The 16,815-nt window shown below is 47.1% G+C and overlaps 1 protein-coding gene across 5 annotated transcripts in view; it reads right to left on the reverse strand.

Moving 5' to 3' along the window:
* The window catches only part of FAM193A (family with sequence similarity 193 member A), a 163,921-nt gene that overhangs the window by 81,243 nt on the left and 65,863 nt on the right, over positions 1-16,815 (reverse strand). For all 5 annotated transcript variants that reach the window (XM_047094167.1, XM_047094164.1, XM_047094165.1 and 2 more), the window contains one exon: positions 10,533-10,778. In XM_047094167.1, coding sequence (XP_046950123.1) covers positions 10,533-10,760 — 228 coding nt within the window. In that variant the 5' untranslated portion in view covers positions 10,761-10,778. The remainder of the gene's footprint in view (positions 1-10,532; positions 10,779-16,815) is intronic.

The raw sequence follows: 16,815 nt of genomic DNA on the forward strand, positions 1-16,815 counted from the left end.
TGGGATTATTAGATTATTGAGAATATTAGAAAGAAGTTAATTTTCCTACTACTGATTTATAAACACAGTGCAATCCCAGTAAAATCCTAAGAGGGTTTTTTTTGTGTGTGTGGAAGTTGACAAGATAATTTTCAATTATACAGAAATGCAAATAACAGAGAATAAGACATTTTTGAAGAACACAAGGTAAGAGGACTTTCTGAAAATGAGATTTATTACAAAACTACAGTAATTAAGACAACATGCTATTGGCACAAGGACAAACAAAGCAATGGAACAACACAGAGCCCAGAAATACACCCACACATACATGGACGCTTCAGTTACAACAAAGTGGGGGCAGGGAGCAGGAGGGGGCAACAGTTGTTTCAATAAATGCTGCTAGGAAACTGAATTTCCACACAGAAGTAAACCTAACTCGACCTTTACCTCACACCATATAAAAATTTAATTTCAATTCCAGGAGGGTTGCAGGTCTAAACATGAAAGGCGAAACAATAAAAGCACAAGACTGTGCTGTTCACTACAGCAGCCCCTAGTCATACGTGCCCACTGAGCCTATGAAATGTGAGCATCCTAAGTGATGTGGGCTGTACATGTAAGATACACAAAGGATTATGAGTATTCAGGAGGCAACAAATTGAAAATATCTCATTTATATTTTTTATATTGAGTAAAGGATGAAATGAAAGTTTGGATCCACTGAGAAAAAAAATGTGACATGTGGCTACTAAAATATTAAAATTACTCACATGGTGGCTTGCACTGTCATTCACACATTTCTTTGGACAGTACTAATAGAAAATACATACTAAAAATAGGTTTATGATCTCGTGATAGGAAAAACCATTACTAAACAGGACTAAACAAAGCAGTAACTACTAAGGAAAAATTTGAGAATCTGACTAGATTAAAAATGCTCATCAAAAGACACTATAGGGGCACCTGGGTGGCTCAGTCAGTTAAGCGTCCAACTTCAGCCCAGGTCATGATCTCACCATTCATGAGTTCAAGCCCCGCATCAGGCTCCGTGCTGATAGCTCAGAGCCTGGAGCCTGCTTCGGATTCTGTCTCCCTCTTTCTCGGCCCCTCCCTAGCTCAAGCTCACTCTCTTTCTCTGTCAAAAATAAATTAACTTTAAAAAAAAATTTAAAAAGACACTATCGAGGCACGTGGGTGGCTCAGTCAGTTAAGCCTCTGACTTCGGCTCAGGTCATGATCTCACAGTTCATGGGCTCGAGGCCCACATCAGGCTCTGTGCTGACAGCTCAGAGCCTGGAGCCTGCTTCGAATTCTGTGTCTCTCTCTATCTCTCTGCCTCCACCCTGCTCGTGCTCTGTCTCTGTCAAGAATAAATAAGTATTAAAAAAAAAATTTTTTTAAAGACACTCTAAACAGTGAAAAAGGGAAGCAAAAGAGGCACCTGGTACCTGTGATGCATAAAGCCAACAAAGGGCTCATATTCAACACGCATAAAGAATCCCATGTATCTATAAGAAAAAGACAAATACGGTCATTCCCTTATCAGCAAGGAATATGTTACACGATCCCCAGTGGATGCCTAAATTCCTGAATATTCTATACCCTATCTATGCGGTGTTTTTTCCTACACTTTCACACCTATGATAAAGTTTAATTTATGAATGAAGCACAGCCAAGATATTAACAACAAAAACTGATAATAAACTAGAGCAACTGTAACAACACACTGTAATAAAAGTTGGGCGAATGTGCTGTTTCTCTCTCAAAATGTCTTACTGTCCTGCACTCACCCTTCTTCTTGCAATGATGTGAGATGATGAAGTGCCCACGTGTGGACATGAAGTAAGGTGAGTGACGTGGGCGCTGTGACCTAGCATCAGGCTACCACTGACCTCCTGACCACACGTCGGGAGGAGGATCACCTGCTTCTAGACTGGCCAATTGTGGGAACTGAGACCATGGAAAGGGGAACCACAGATAGGGGGACCACTGTACTCCGGTGGAACAGTGGTTCTTTGAACGTGGTCCATGGACCCCTGGCAGTCCTGAGCACCTTTTCAGCAAGTCCACTAGTGAAAGCTATTTTCACATAAATATCTGGGTGTCATTTGCCTTTTCCCTGTGTCGACATTTGCACTGGCGGTCATAACTGTCAGTACCTTGGCAAGAATGAAAGTCGCACAACAAAGTGTACTAGGAGTCACTGTCCTTCACTTCCACGCACTTAGTTTTAAAAAGGCCAGTTCCACTGGGGTGCCCGGTGACACAGTTAAGCGTCTGACTCTTGACCTCAGCTCAGGTCATGATCTCACAGTTTGTGAGTTCAAGCCCTGCACTGGGCTCTGTGCTAATAGTGTGGAGTCTGCTTGGGATTCTGTCTCTCCTCTCTGCCCCTCCCCGACTTGTGTGCGTGTATGCACGCTCGCTCTCTCTCAAAATAAATGATCATAATAAAAATAAATAAACTGGGGCACCTGAGTGCCTCAGTTGGTTCAGTGTCCGACTTCGGCTCAGATCATGATCTCACGGTTCAAGGGTTCAAGCCCCCCACATTGGGCTCTGTGCTGACAGCTCAGAGCCTGGAGCCTGCTTTGGATTCTGTGTCTCCCTCTCTCTCTGCCCTTCCCCTGCTCATGCTTTCTCTTTGTCAAAATAAATAAACATTAAAAAAAAAAGTTCTTTTAATAGGGGCGCCTGGATGGCTCAGTCAGTTAAGCATCCAACTTGGGCTCAGGTCATGATCTCACGGTCCATGGGTTCGAGCCCCACGTCGGGCTCTGGTGCTGACAGCTCGGAGCCTGGAGCCCGCTTTGGATTCTGTGTCTCCCTCTCTGCCCCTCCCCTGCTCGCTCACACACACACACACACTCTCTCTCTCACACTCTCTCTCTCTCTCTCTCTCTCTCGTAAATAAACATTACAAAAATGTTTTTAACAATAAAAAATAAAATAACTTAATTTTTTAAAAAGGCCAGTTCCACTAAAGAATGCTCTTGATGCATTAAAATGATTAATCGTATTCAATCTCAACCCTCAAGCACATGTCTTTGCAATATCCTATGTGATGAAACACGCAGTAGGCATAAAGCATTCTAGCAACGTTCCCAAGAAAAGAACTGTGCGCTATGAGCTGAATGAGCCACTTCCCCCATGAAGCATCAAGAATGCCTGACACACCAAACTACGGCTATTCAGACTCAGACAGTGGTGGTCTTCTCAAAAATGGATGAAATGGGTCTGTCGCTTCAAGGAAAACAGCTGATGCTATTTGTGGCCGATCAAAATCTGAGCTTTCACGCAAAAATCAGAAGTCTGGAAAATCTGCATCCATCATTGCGGGCCCCAAAGCTCCTCCACTTTAAAGACTTTTCTGTTGAGAGTAGTGGTAATAGCAACAAACTGAATTACTGTTTCAGATTTTACGTTGCAACTAACCATTAAGAAACTATTACTTGTCACGGTTTGGAGCAATATCAAAAAGGAATATCCACAATCACCTAAAAAAGCTATGGAACTACTTTCTTCATACACTTCAATCAAAATAACCTATAACAACAGATCGAACACAGAAACAGGTATGAGAATCTAGCTATCTTACATTACCCAAACAAAACAATGCTACTCTACTCATGAAATTATTTTTGTTTTGGAAAATAGTTTTCATTTAAAAATATGCTATTAATTGCAGCACCTGGGTGGCTCAGTCGGCTGAGCGTCCGACTTCGGCTCAGGTCATGATCTCACGGCTCGGCTCATGAGCTCAAGCCCCGTGTCGGGCTCTGTGCTGACAGCTCAGAGGCTGGAGCCTGCTTCAGATTCTGTGTCTCCCTGTCTCTCTCTCCGCCCCTCCCCCACTCGTGCAAGGTCTCTGTCTCTCAAAAATAAACATTAAAAAAAAGTTTTTAAATATATAAAAAAAATACAGTTCAAAACACCAGGAAAGCTGACAGCAGTGTGCAGGTGCAGAGGCACACGGGCACCAGGACTAACGAATACAGAAGAGCAGGAGGGGAGGGTGCAAACCCCATGGACATGGGGAGGACCGCGTGTGGCACAAGAGGTGAGCTAAGGGTGATGCTTGAGTTGTGACCTGCGTGGTGGTAGAAACAAACCCAAACAGGTCAGCAACCACAGAAGTGACCGAGTCATCTCAACACTGAGACCAAATTAAATCTACCTTTATGCTGACTACACAAGACCACCTCACACACACCACCACCAGGAGCACAGGAAAGGAGAGGAAGAGGAGGAGGGAGCTCACACAGCTCTGCGAACAGCAAACGAAACAGGCCTTCGGGAGAAGCCACACAGCTTCTGTGCAGTAAGGGAACAACACACCAAGATTTAGTCATTTTAACATGTATTCACCTGTGCAGCTTTAAAATGCAGAGCAAAAATGAAACTACTTCTAAGGAAAAGAGGACAAATACACATGCACGGTAGGAGTTTAACCAGCCTTACTCAGAATCCCACAGATTAATAAGCACACAATATGAGGAAAAGCAAAAGCACAGAAGGAATGAAGAGCACAATTAACAAGGGGTTGATCTAAGGGGTGAACACAGAGCCCTCCAAACCATGAGAACACAGTTCCAAGGACACACGGGACATTCAGGAAAACTTAACAATGCATTAGTGTAACTGACTGGAAAGGAATCATGACAACGGAGACAGGATATCCAATGACATTACATTAAAAGTCAATGATTAAAAATCATCCAAAAGACTATGTTCACGTATTTACAAATACTTCTAAACAATTCACGGTTTAAAAGAGAAATAATGAAAACTGGGTAATACTTAAAATTGAGTCAATACAACTAACATTTCAGAATCCGGTACAGTGATGAGAGGTTTCCAGCACTTATCAGAGCAGAATAAGAAAAAACGACAGGTGAGCTCAGGAAGGCCAAAAGCAACCACAGAGAAAGAAGAAAAAACCAGATTTGTGGTCACAAGCAGCAGGAGCTAAGTGATGGCCCAGCGGCTCCTCCCCTGGAAGCCAGAAAGCGGGACAGGGCCGTCTCCCGCCTGCCCCCAAGCAGGCTGGCCAAGCAGGCTCAGGTTCCCACAAGGCCCCCCAGGTGAGATCAGGGAGGATGGCAGCTCCCCGAAGCAGCTGGCACCCAAGTTCCAGACACATGTCAACAGCCCTCAGAAGAGGCTTAGAAACAGACAGCACCCCACCTTGCCATGGCCTCCGTACTCCTCTACCAAGGACAAGAAAGCGAGAGAAGCCCGTGTCTCCACTTCCTGACACATGTCTCCAGTGCGGGACGCCATGGTGTCTGCCATCACCACCTTCTGATACACGGAACAGAACATCTCTGGAGGAACAGACACGAATCTGCGAGCGGTGGGAGCCTGAAGACCGAGGACGAGGAGGAGACAAGTCAGAGGGGCCGACCAGCACTGCTTTTGGCTATGCCACGACACTGGCTGATCACGTCTACACCGCACACAGCAGCAGCAATTAATCAAACAGAAAGGGGAGAGGTTTTTTTTTTCACCTAAAAAGTTCTTTGAAAAGACAAAACTGACAGAGTTCTAGCAAGACTGTTAAACAGAGCACAAACAAGGAATAAAAATTTGTATGTGCAGATATGGTAAGAAGGAAAGAGTATTCCTCCACAAACTTTCATACCAGTAATGCAACAGCTTCTCAGAATATAATTCACCAAAACCACCTGGAAAAGAAATGGAAAGCCTGTTATCCACTGAAGATCCTGCCCCAGAAGTTTACCACTTCCCCAGAGGTGCACACACATGGCTGCGGAGAGGCGGGGACAGCTGGGAGGGATGGCGAGCTCAGAGGCGGGTTATGTGAAAGACGGACAATTCTAGAGCATCTGCACAGTCCTGGCCATGAGCTGGGACAGAAGAAAAGATGTGTGGTGTGTAAGAAGAGAAGACCAACCGAAGCAACAGAGCCTTGGAGAGGACGAAAACGGACGGGCACCCGAATTCCATGACCATGGGGGTGGGAGGTGAGCCATCCCCGCCCTGAGGTGTGAGCTGAGCTGAGCAGGGCAGAGGGTGTGGTGGGCTTGGGAAGACAGGAGAAGGACAGAGGTTCACCCCTTTTCATGGTAAGACAACGAAGCCAGAGCAACACGCCAGAGGCTCATCCACAGCCCTGAAGCACTGGGGTCAAGGGGCGGCAGGGAGCCGAGGCCCCCATTTTCTTTTTTTTTTTTTTTTTTTTTTTTTTTTTTTTTTCAATGTTTATTTATTTTTGGGACAGAGAGAGACAGAGCATGAACGGGGGAGGGGGCAGAGAGAGAGGGAGACACAGAATCGGAAACAGGCTCCAGGCTCTGAGCCATCAGCCCAGAGCCCGACGCGGGGCTCGAACTCACGGACCGCAAGATCGTGACCTGGCTGAAGTCGGACGCTTAACCGACTGCGCCACCCAGGCGCCCCGGCCCCCATTTTCTTCAGCAAGTCCCTACCGGGTGGAGGGAGGGGCAGTGTGGAGCCAGGTCCCAGGCAAAGTGCTCAGGGGGCTCTGCAGGCGAGTGATGGTGATGCTGAGTCACAGAACTCTGGCTGTTCTAGGAGAACAGTGTGGTCAGAAGGACCTGCACCCAAAGCCCCCTAAAAACACACACGCGCGCACACACACACACACACACACACACACACACACACACACAAACCAAGCGGGACCAGGACGTGACAGTGTGAAGGGGACGTCTAAAGGGAAGACTTCTGACTTCTGGTGGGTCTGGACACAACAAGGTCTAGAAAGGGTGGAAGTCTACAGTGTGGACCGTAAGGCAGGGTGTCAGAGCAAATTTTTACCATGGCTTGTGGCAGTGAACGCTCACCTAGAAAAGAACAATTTAGTTCCGCTGCCACTTAGTGACTCAGAGCTCCCACAATGACAGTGAGAACTCGGAACGCCGAGCTACCAGAGGGCTGAAGTGACCACACGAACTGGGCACGTGCACTGAGCCCCTCTGAGGACAAGGGGACACATGCACTATTTCACCTTCGGCAGAGGAAGGAGTGCAGCCTTTAATGTGGGTTAGAAGAAAATGAGACTTGTAATGAGTTCTTAAAGGCCGAATGTGGCCAGTGTGGCTTGCCAGACCCACCCCTTCTCTTGGAGGAAGAAGCCTTTGCTGTGGGGGCGGCCGTGCCCTCTACCCAGGGCCCAGGCCTTATCCATGAGAGGAGAGAACCGAGCTCTCCACTGTAGGAGAAAGGCCCAAAACCCACACGGACACAGGGACAGGTCAGCCACCCTGGGGAGGCACAGGGGTTTGTCCCACCCAAGACCCCTACAGATAGAGGCAGAGTCTGGCTCAAATCACAGGGCAGCGGCAGATCAGGGGGAGAGCTGCCCCCAATGCCCCAGGCACAGGGCTGCCTGAGGTTTCCGGATGAATGGGGGGGAGAGGATGGACAGACAAAATGCCACGGTGGGAGGCTTGTGCTGAAGGGGAAGCGAGGGCAGCCCAGCACCACATGAGGGAGCCAGAATGTGAAGGGAGACCCCTCCCTGGCCCACACAAGCGTCAGGGCGCAGTCCACGCTGCTCCAGAAATGACTGTGTGGGGCAACCAGAGCAAAGCCAGGCCAGCTCCAGGGCTGACCGGACTGATCCGATGCCCCAAGGGCACGAGAGTCAGTGCACCCCTCAGCCCCACGGGCTCTTACACGCACGGCATGGTGTTGCACCAAACAGTCGGAGAGAAACATAAAACAAGAAGCAACAACACTCAGGGAAGAAAGAATACCAATTCTACACAAACTCTTTCAGAAAAGAGAAGAAGCAGGAGCACACCTCAACTCATCTTAGGAGGCCCCGAAAGACATTAAAGACAAGACGACTTCGGGCAGACATCCTTCATGAGCAGAGTGGAAAGGAAAGTCCTTAACCGAACAGTAGCAAGTCACTCCAGCCACGTGCAGAAAGAATGTCCACAGAAAGACCTGTACGAGCTTCACACAGCTTTATGCAACAGTCCAATTCGGGAAACAACCCAAGCGTTCATCAATGGTGACTGGATAAACAGTGTGGTATAGCTCTACAATCCATCCACCAATCGGAAGGAACAAACTGCTGAGGGAGGACTCTCAAAAGCATTATGCCAAGTTGAAGGAGGCTATGTGACACTCTAGAAAAAGCAAAACCATGGGGACAAAAATCAGGTCAATGGTTACAACGGAACTTTTGGGCCAATGGAAAAGTTCCACATCTTAACTGCAGTGGTGGTTACACACTGGATAAATTTGTCAAAACCCACTGAACTATATATATACTTTTGAAGGGTGAATTTTACTAGATGTAACTTGTATCTCATTTTTAGTGTTTTATTTTAAAATTTTTTTTAGTATTTACTTTTGAGAGAGAGAGAGAGAGAGAGAGAGAGAGAGAGAAAGGGAGGGAGACACAGAATCCAAAGCAGGGCCCAGCCTCTGAGCTGTCAGCACAGAGCCCACGTGGGGTTGGAACTCATGAACTGTGAGATCATCACTTGAGCAGAAGTTGGACGCTTAAGCAACTGAGCCACCCTGGCACCCCTATATCTCAGGTTTTAAAAAAGGCCAGCAATTTTACTCAGCTTGAACAAAGAGGCCAACTTTAAAAAAGCAACAAAAGGTCTAGGCCTACAAACATAAGCCAACATTTCCTCTTTGGTGCCCAGTGTCACTTGTGTGATGAGAGAGCCTCATTTGATAGCACTATCCAGGACAAAGTGGGGTTAGGAAATGAGACTGTCACCACGGCAAGACAACTTCTGGGAAATCAGCTATTTCTACTGGTCTCCAAACCCTCCTTCCAAAGGCACGGCCAGGCTGCGGCAGGAGAGCAGGCCTGCAGACAGAGGGCCGGGAGCACAGGGAACATGGGGAGCACACGGAGTGCTCTGGGCGGGCAAGCAGAAGCCGGCGGGGATGGAGTGGGCCGCCAACATCAGCATCGCACAGTGGCTTCCCATGAAAGAAACAGGGAAACGGTCATACACTTTAAGAGGACACACAAAGGACACAAAGTCAAACAATAAAATGATCAAAGCAAGAGGATCTGAGGGTAAACCCTAAAGACAGACTATGCCACCTTTTGAATCCTACTGAGGGGGCTGGGCTCCATGGCTTATTCATTTCCGTGTGCAATCACTTATTTATTAACTCAAATATTTGGGTTTCCTAAATGTGCCAGGCCAGGCACCGTTCCTGGTCAGAAAATCCACAAAAATAGCTGCCATTGTGGAGTGTATATTCCAGTGAAGGAGCCGAGCAGAATGAGAACGTCGAATGCACACTACGTCAGAAAGAGGTGCTGAGGAGGGGCGTCGGGGGCACATCAGTTTGTTCAGCACCGGACTCCTGATTTCGGGTCAGGTCATGATATCATGGTTTGGGAGTTCAAGCCCCATGCTAGGCTCTGTGCTGACAGCACAGAGCCTGCTTGGGATTCCTTCTCTGCTTCTCTCTCTCTGCCCCTCTCCTGTTCTCACTGTCTCTCCCTCAAAATAAATAAACTTAAAAAAATAAGAAAGGAAGGAAGGAAGGAACGAAGGAAGGAAGGAAGGAAGGAAAGGAGTGCTGAAGAGAATGCACAGGAAAAGGAGCACGTGAGACGAGGTGGCGAGAGATTATCACTTTTTATTCTGATAAACAGTGAGACCTTGAGGCTTAGCTGTTCAAACGCCTGCGCAGAAAGTAGCACATGAGCTGGGGCACTGCCCTCAATGAACCCCGAAAACAGAAGTCACTGGCCTAGCAGGAGGCAGGAAGGAGGCCACAGAACCGGAAAGGAAGATTCACACCGTGCGGCAGCAAAACGTTTATTCACCGACCCAGCACACGTGACCTGGAAAGCAGTCCCCGGTCAGAACACGCGGCGGTGGATGCTGGTGTTGGCGGCTGCCGGTAGTGAGGCATCAGGAGACAACAGCTTAGAAAACAGGCAGCGGCTTACAGACGAAATAAAGGGAACAGAAAAGTCCTAGAATGTGGGGCCTCATACGGCTGTAAGAGCCAAGTCGTTCCAGAACCCAAAGAGCAGACTAGCAAGCCCTTTCGGGACCAGGGCCACTAACACACAACTGGGCCAAGGAGCAGACTAAGAGTGTGGCCTTCCTATGTAAGCCCGAAGTGCTCAAGAATGCCTCCATTCAGCTGAGAAAAGAAATCAAGGAAAAACTGGGGGGCGGGGGCAGAGTTAAGAACTGCCTCTGGGAAAAAATTTTAGGTGAGTTACCAGCTCATGAAACTGGCTAGAACCAAAGACTTTTCGAGCTTTTCAGCAAACTGTCTTGCCAAAGAAATCCTGAGACCAGCCCAAACACATCCTCTGGTCTCCCGAGCTTGCCGACTGAGCTGTGCCACCAAGGAGAGCAGGTCTCCCCCACTACCTGCTGCAGGTATGGACAGGAGACCAGGAGGATGGCCCCCGAGGGTGGAGCGAGGGACCAGAAGGTGGCGTAAGAGGGGTTTCCTTCCAGAAAGTTGACCCAAATGAACGACCTCACTGCCCAATTAGCCCACCGGGTGAGAAAGCTGAGGAGCCCATGCTGTCCGTGGTGGACACTCACCGATGGCTGGTCGAGGCCACTATGCCTCTCCTCCTTCTCCACAGTCCGCCGGCAGTCTGGGCATACCCACAGTGGCAGGTGCAGCACGCTGTTGCCCTTGGGGGCCATAGAAAGGGCCAATTTGCTCGCAGTCTTAATTCCGCTCTCTAAGAATGAAGAGTCTTTCCGCTCACTTCTGCACAGAAGACAATAATCCCCAGCGGGGTAGGGTGGTGTTCTATGATTCATGCCAAAATTAAAAGGAGTCTGAAACAGAGAAAATATTTCTATTTTCAAAACATGATTCACAAAGCCAAGATCACTTAAAAATACTATATAGTTTTAAAATTACAATGTACGTGCATGTTTATATAAGCATCTAATAAGTAATTTGTTGAATAAAACTGTACCTAGTGTTCTAGAAATTCACCGTACTTCAAATAAACAGTAGCACCATAAAGAACATCTTAGAAGGAGTTAGAAAATTGTCCACTTAGCCTCTTCACCCAGACATGTTATTACTCTCCCCACGTGCTGAAAAGTGTGCATCTCAATTTCCACACGGGGGACACCAGGACTCTTGACCATCAGCAGAGTTTAAAGCCACTATTCCAGAGGTGCGTGCGTGCACACGAGGGCTCAGACCCAAGGGAGGAATTCTGGCCTGTGTGTATGTGTGCAGATCCCGACCACCTGGGAGGTGGTATTCCCGTTCCAGAGGCGAGATAGACAGCAGGAGCTGGATGGCACCGCACATCCCAGACCCAGCCTCCCTTCCAGCTCAGCAGCGGTCACGCTCAAGGCATCTCCAGCCACCTGAGTTCAACGTCTGCTTTTTCAAGTAGTTAAGATGCAAGATCATTACCCTGGATTCTCTTCAAAAGATCAACCATCCTATCAGAAAAGAAAAATTAGCCTTAAAAATACACAAACAAGCTCCAGAGATGTAAAACAGGCCCAAAGTCACAAGGTCAGCAAGCAGGGGCCAAGATTTCAACCCAAATGAATGTGAGCCCAAGACTGGTCATCTGCACCATAGAGAAACCATCCCAGGAATCCTGCAAATCCTGAGAGGTTCAAGAGAGGCGGACCTGGGAACAGGTCAGCAGGGAAACCAGGCATGGCCTTCCAGAGGCAGGACAGGTGTGCCAAGGGTTCCAAGCCAGAGCACGTGTGGGATCAAGGTGACAGAAACCCCCCAGGCCTCTGTTGCCATCCTCTGCCATGGGCCTCGTCGGTTGGAGAGGTGGACAGGGACCCAGGCCAAGGTTATTCAGGCTGGAACTTTGGGGTATTTTACAAAAGTCTCCGGTTTCGGCCAGAGGCTCCTCCGGATACCTTACCCAGCCCTGCCCAGCCAGCAGTCTAGCTCCTCCCTCAGTCCATGGCTCTCTCCCTGCTCTCCTGCACCAAGGCTTCACATACGTCTTTGGTTGTGCTTGTTAGCTGGACTATAAGTGTGCATTTAAACGACTGGCTCCACGGCCGACTGAGTACTCTCAAAAGGCCGCAGGCTCCTTCCCTAAAGCCCCGGCGGGCCAGCAGGTCAGGTGCTTCAACAGGGGGGCTGAATGAATGAATGAATGAATGAATAAGAGAGTGAATGACAGCACCACTAACACACAAAAGACTTGCACATATACTCTTACCTGCCTTTATAACCCAGTGACCAAAACTGTTTCCATCACATACGCAGGTTCCATGGATTTAACCAAACCCAGCTCAGCAGCCGTGTGAATGTCTGGGCTGCGAGGGGAAGGAAGTGAGTACTGTATCCCAACAAGTGGCGTTCTAGGAAGCTCCAGACTACTCAAACCACAGAACACCATGGGAGCAGACGTCTTTCTCTGTCCTGACAGATCCAAGATGTAGAAAGTATGACAATTTCAAAAATCTCACTGATTTAAAACCACCTCTCGTCCCCAGGCCTATGGAAAAAAACCCATCACTAACTGAACAGCCACAGCCTTCAGATTGTTCCAGGCCACCTTTTTACCCAGAGAAGGAGGTGCTAGCTTCCAAGGTTACAAAGTCTCCAAGCCAGAGATAGTAACATACGAGCCAGAACTGACTTGAGGGTAACCACTTCAGTTCCAGATCATCTGTCTGTCCACCCACTGGTCAGCCTGTTCGTCCAGTATTTACTGGAAGCCACCATGTGCCAAGGCACTCGTCCAGCTACTGAGGATGCAGCAGTAACTAAAACAAAGTTCCCTGCCCACGGTGAGCTAATATATCTGTCAAAGGCAAAGACTACAAATAAGACAAGAAGGAAAAAATACAGAACATTAGACAGTGATCACTGAGAAGGAGAAAAGCAGAGAGCAGACAGGAGTGACAGGGGTTGGGGACAATGCCTTCCCATCATTTAAGAACCTCCTCGAGGCGACACCTGACGTTGGTGACTGGTAGCAGCCACACAGATACCTGGGAGAGGGCCACTCCTGAGAGCAAGCACAAAGGCACTGGGGCAGGAGGCCACAGGGGGAGACACAGAGGGAAGCGGGGGAGGTTCCATCAGGGCGATGAGGCTGTGTGGGGGGGAAGAGAGGAGATGGGAACAGGGGATCAATCAGGGAGAAGCTGCGTGTTCCCTAGGAGTGAGGCAGCAGTGAAGTCTGCTATGAAGGAAGAGCTGACAAGACTGCTAAGGAATCAGATGTTGAGGATGAACAGAGGTGGGAAAGGCAAAAACAAGTCTTCCTTGACTGAGTGCAGGGAAAGCTCTGGGATGAGGAAGGCCTCTTCCATAAAACATCTGAAATACACAATGTGCCAACATCCTGACAGGTTAGATCACAGATGCACCTGCAAATAGCCCAGAGGTCCTGCTGGTTCCAGAGAGACACCGGACCGGCGAACTCAGACTTAAGCGCCGGCCATCCAACGGCAGGAAGCACTCCTCCACGAAGAAAAAAATCAGCAAGGGTGCAGGGCTACAAGGAGGACGTCATTCTAACAAGGGTGAAGTGAGCTAGGGCCCAAATGCTAAGGCAACACAGAAACACACACAGCTGCACATCTGGGAGACAGGCACTGCAGGCGTGGGCAGCATATGAGGGCGTCGGGCGGGGGGCGGGGGGCGGGGAGGTGTGGTGCAGGACAAAGGCCAGGGGCACCACCAGAAGACGGGGGCAGGCAGGGTTGCCCATGCGGGCAGTGGGAAGAGGCTGAAGGTTTCTCAGAAGGACATGGTAAGACCCATTGTGCATGAACACTGTTCCAGGCAGTTCCAGGAGCAGGCAGGAGTCATGGAAAAACAGAGGTGTCTGATTTAGGAGCACTGAAGGCAGAGCCACACGACTTGCTGATGAACCCAAGGATGTGACGAGAACAGGTCGGACCACCAGGGCAGCAGTCATGCCAACAACAGGGCTGCCACACACAGCTGGAGGGCTAGGGCCATGGCAAGAACCAAAAGTTTGCTATAGATGTTGTTACACATGAATTTCGTGTTAAACATCCAGATAATGTGGCAAGTTTGTTTTGCACAAGTAAGATACTTGGGAAATGGGTTGCGACAGAATATGTAATTCTGGGTCACCAGCGCATGTGGTATGTAAAGCCATGAAGGCAGGCCAGGTGATCCACGGAGAGAGGGAACCAAAGTCAAAACTTCTCAACACTTGGCCAACTAGCATAAAGCTAGTCCTCGAAAGATGCCAGCCTCTCCTCTCCACAGCGTTTTCAGACAAAGCCAATAACAGAGACTATAAGATACACACGTGTGTATGCTACAACACGTGACTAAAATTCAAATTAACCAAACACTAGTGCCTTGCCCCATGGTTATGCTCCTAACTATCTGTGATCAAATGTACGGCATACATATAAACTCCACTGATTCCCTGAAAGGCATTTACAGCTGTACTGAAGTATAGCCGAGGTAGGAGAAGCTGAAGATATGTGAGGCGTGCAACCTGAATACTTCTGACATACGCACACACCCATGAAACCACGGAGATCAAGACAATGAACATTTACCGTCGCCCCCAGGTTTCCTTGTGCCCCCTGAACTCCGTCCCTCCTGTACTCACTCTCCTCCTACCCCCATTCACAGGCAACCACTGGACTGGGCTCTGTCTCTACCGATTACTATGCAAGTCCAGTTATATCACACAACATAATGTCTTTTGTCTGGCTTCTTCTGTCAAGTACCGTTATTTGGAGAGGATTCCCAGGTATGTATCAGGACTTTGTTTCTTTTAATTACTGAGTAGTACTCCATTACGTGGGTAAGCCACACCTTGTTTTTATCCATCCTCCCATTCAGAGACATTTGGGTTATTTCCAGTTTCTGGCTATTTACAAACAGTAGTCGCTAGGAACACTCATGTACAATCTTGGTATGGACACATGCTTTTGTTTTTCTTGGATAAATACCAAGGAATAGAATAACTGGGTCATATGGTAGGTGCATGTCTAACTTTTAAGAAATTGCCAAATTATTCCCAAAAAGCAATGTTGTAGATTTCCAGTAACCCACATCCTCATCGATGTGTTGAGCTGTGTTCATGGTAGCCATTGTAATGACTGTGTAGCACTGTCTCACGGTGGTTTTCCTTAAGCGTCAATTATGTTAAATATTTGTTCACAGGCTTATGCAGTATTTATTCAAATCTTTGGCCTGGCTCAAGGTTTATCAATTTTATTACTTTTAAAAGAATCAGCTTTTGGTTTGGTGGGCTTTCCATATTTAAAAATTTTTTGTTTTGTTGATTTTTGCCTTTATGTTATTATTTCCTTGTCTTGGGTTACTTTGGGTGTAACTAGCTCTTTGACCTGCTTTCTTGTGGTGAGAGAACAACTCATTGAGCCCTTTCTCTTTGCACAAAGAGGTGATTAGTGTTCTAAGTGTCCCTATAAGCAGCGCTTTGACAATGATTTATAAATTTTGATGTGTGGTGTTTCCATTCTCATTAGGTCCAAAATACTTTATAATTACCCTCTTGACTTCTTCTTTGGCTCATGGGCTATTTAACGTGTGACATGTGTAGCTAAGTGTCTTTCATCTGTGATTTCTAATATAATTCCACGTAGTCAGAGAAGCTGCTTTGTACAATTTGAATTCTTCCAAATTTATCAAGACTTTTTTGGGGCACCTGGGTGGCTCAGTCGGTTAAGTGTCTGATGCCTGATTTTGGCTCAAGCCATGATCTCATGGTTTGTTGAGTTTGAGCCTTGCATCGGACTCTGTGCTGACAGCACGGAGCCTGCTTGGGATTTTCTCTCTCTCTCTCTCTCTCTCTCTCTCTCTCTGCCCCTCCCTGGCTCATGCACACTCTCTCAAAATAAATAAACATTAAAAAAATGACTTTTCATGGGCCAGAATATAGTCTATTTGGTAAATGTTTGACATTTACTTAAAAGAATGTGTAAGTGTGCTGCTATCGTTGGGTAGAGTTTTCTGTAAACATCTGTCAGGTCAGGTTGGCTAACAATGTCATTCAAGTCTTCTATAACCTTAGTTATTTTCTGTTTACTTGTTCAATCAATTACTGAGAGGTGTTAAAAACTCCAACCATAATTTTGTATGTATCTATTTTTCCTTGAAATTCTTTTTAATCTAAATTTTAGTCAGTTAACATATGATACAATATTGGTCTCAGGAGTAGAATTCAGTGACTCATCACTTACATACAACACCCAGTGCTCATTACAAGTGCCCTCCTTAGTACCCATCCCCCAACTTCCCTCCATCAACCCTCAGTTTGTTCTCTATCCTTAAGAGTCTCTTGTGGTTTCCCTCTTTTCTCTTTTTCTCCCCACTTCCCATGTGTTCATCTGTTTTGTTTCTTAAATTCCACATATGAGTGAAATCATATGGTATTTGTCTTTTCCTGACTGACTTATTTCTTGTAACATTTTTCAGCATTTTTCGCAGAACTAGAACAACCTTAACATTTGTATGGAACCACAAAAGACCCCCAAAGAAGAAAAGTAATCCTGAAAAAGAAAGCTGGAGGCATCATAAGTCCAGATTTCAAGCTATATTATAAAGCTGTATCATCAAGATAGTATGGTAGTGGCACAAAAAAAAAAACAAAAAAAAACCAGACAGATCAATGGAACAGAACAGAAAACCCATAAATGGACACACAACTATACGGTCAACATCTTCGACAAATCAGGAAAGAACATCCAATGGAAAAAAGACAGTCTCTTCAGTAAGTGGTGCTGGGAAAACTGGAGGGTGGCATGCAGAAGAATGAACCTGGACCACTTTCTTACACCACACCCAAAAATAAACTCAAAACGGATGAAAGACCTACATGTGAGACAGGAAACCATCAAAATTCTAGAG

The sequence above is a fragment of the Lynx rufus genome, unplaced genomic scaffold (genome assembly GCF_022079265.1).
Source record: "Lynx rufus isolate CCGP_SWC_20201006 ecotype Redwood Valley unplaced genomic scaffold, mLynRuf1.p SCAF_38, whole genome shotgun sequence".
Lineage (NCBI taxonomy): Eukaryota > Metazoa > Chordata > Mammalia > Carnivora > Felidae > Lynx > Lynx rufus.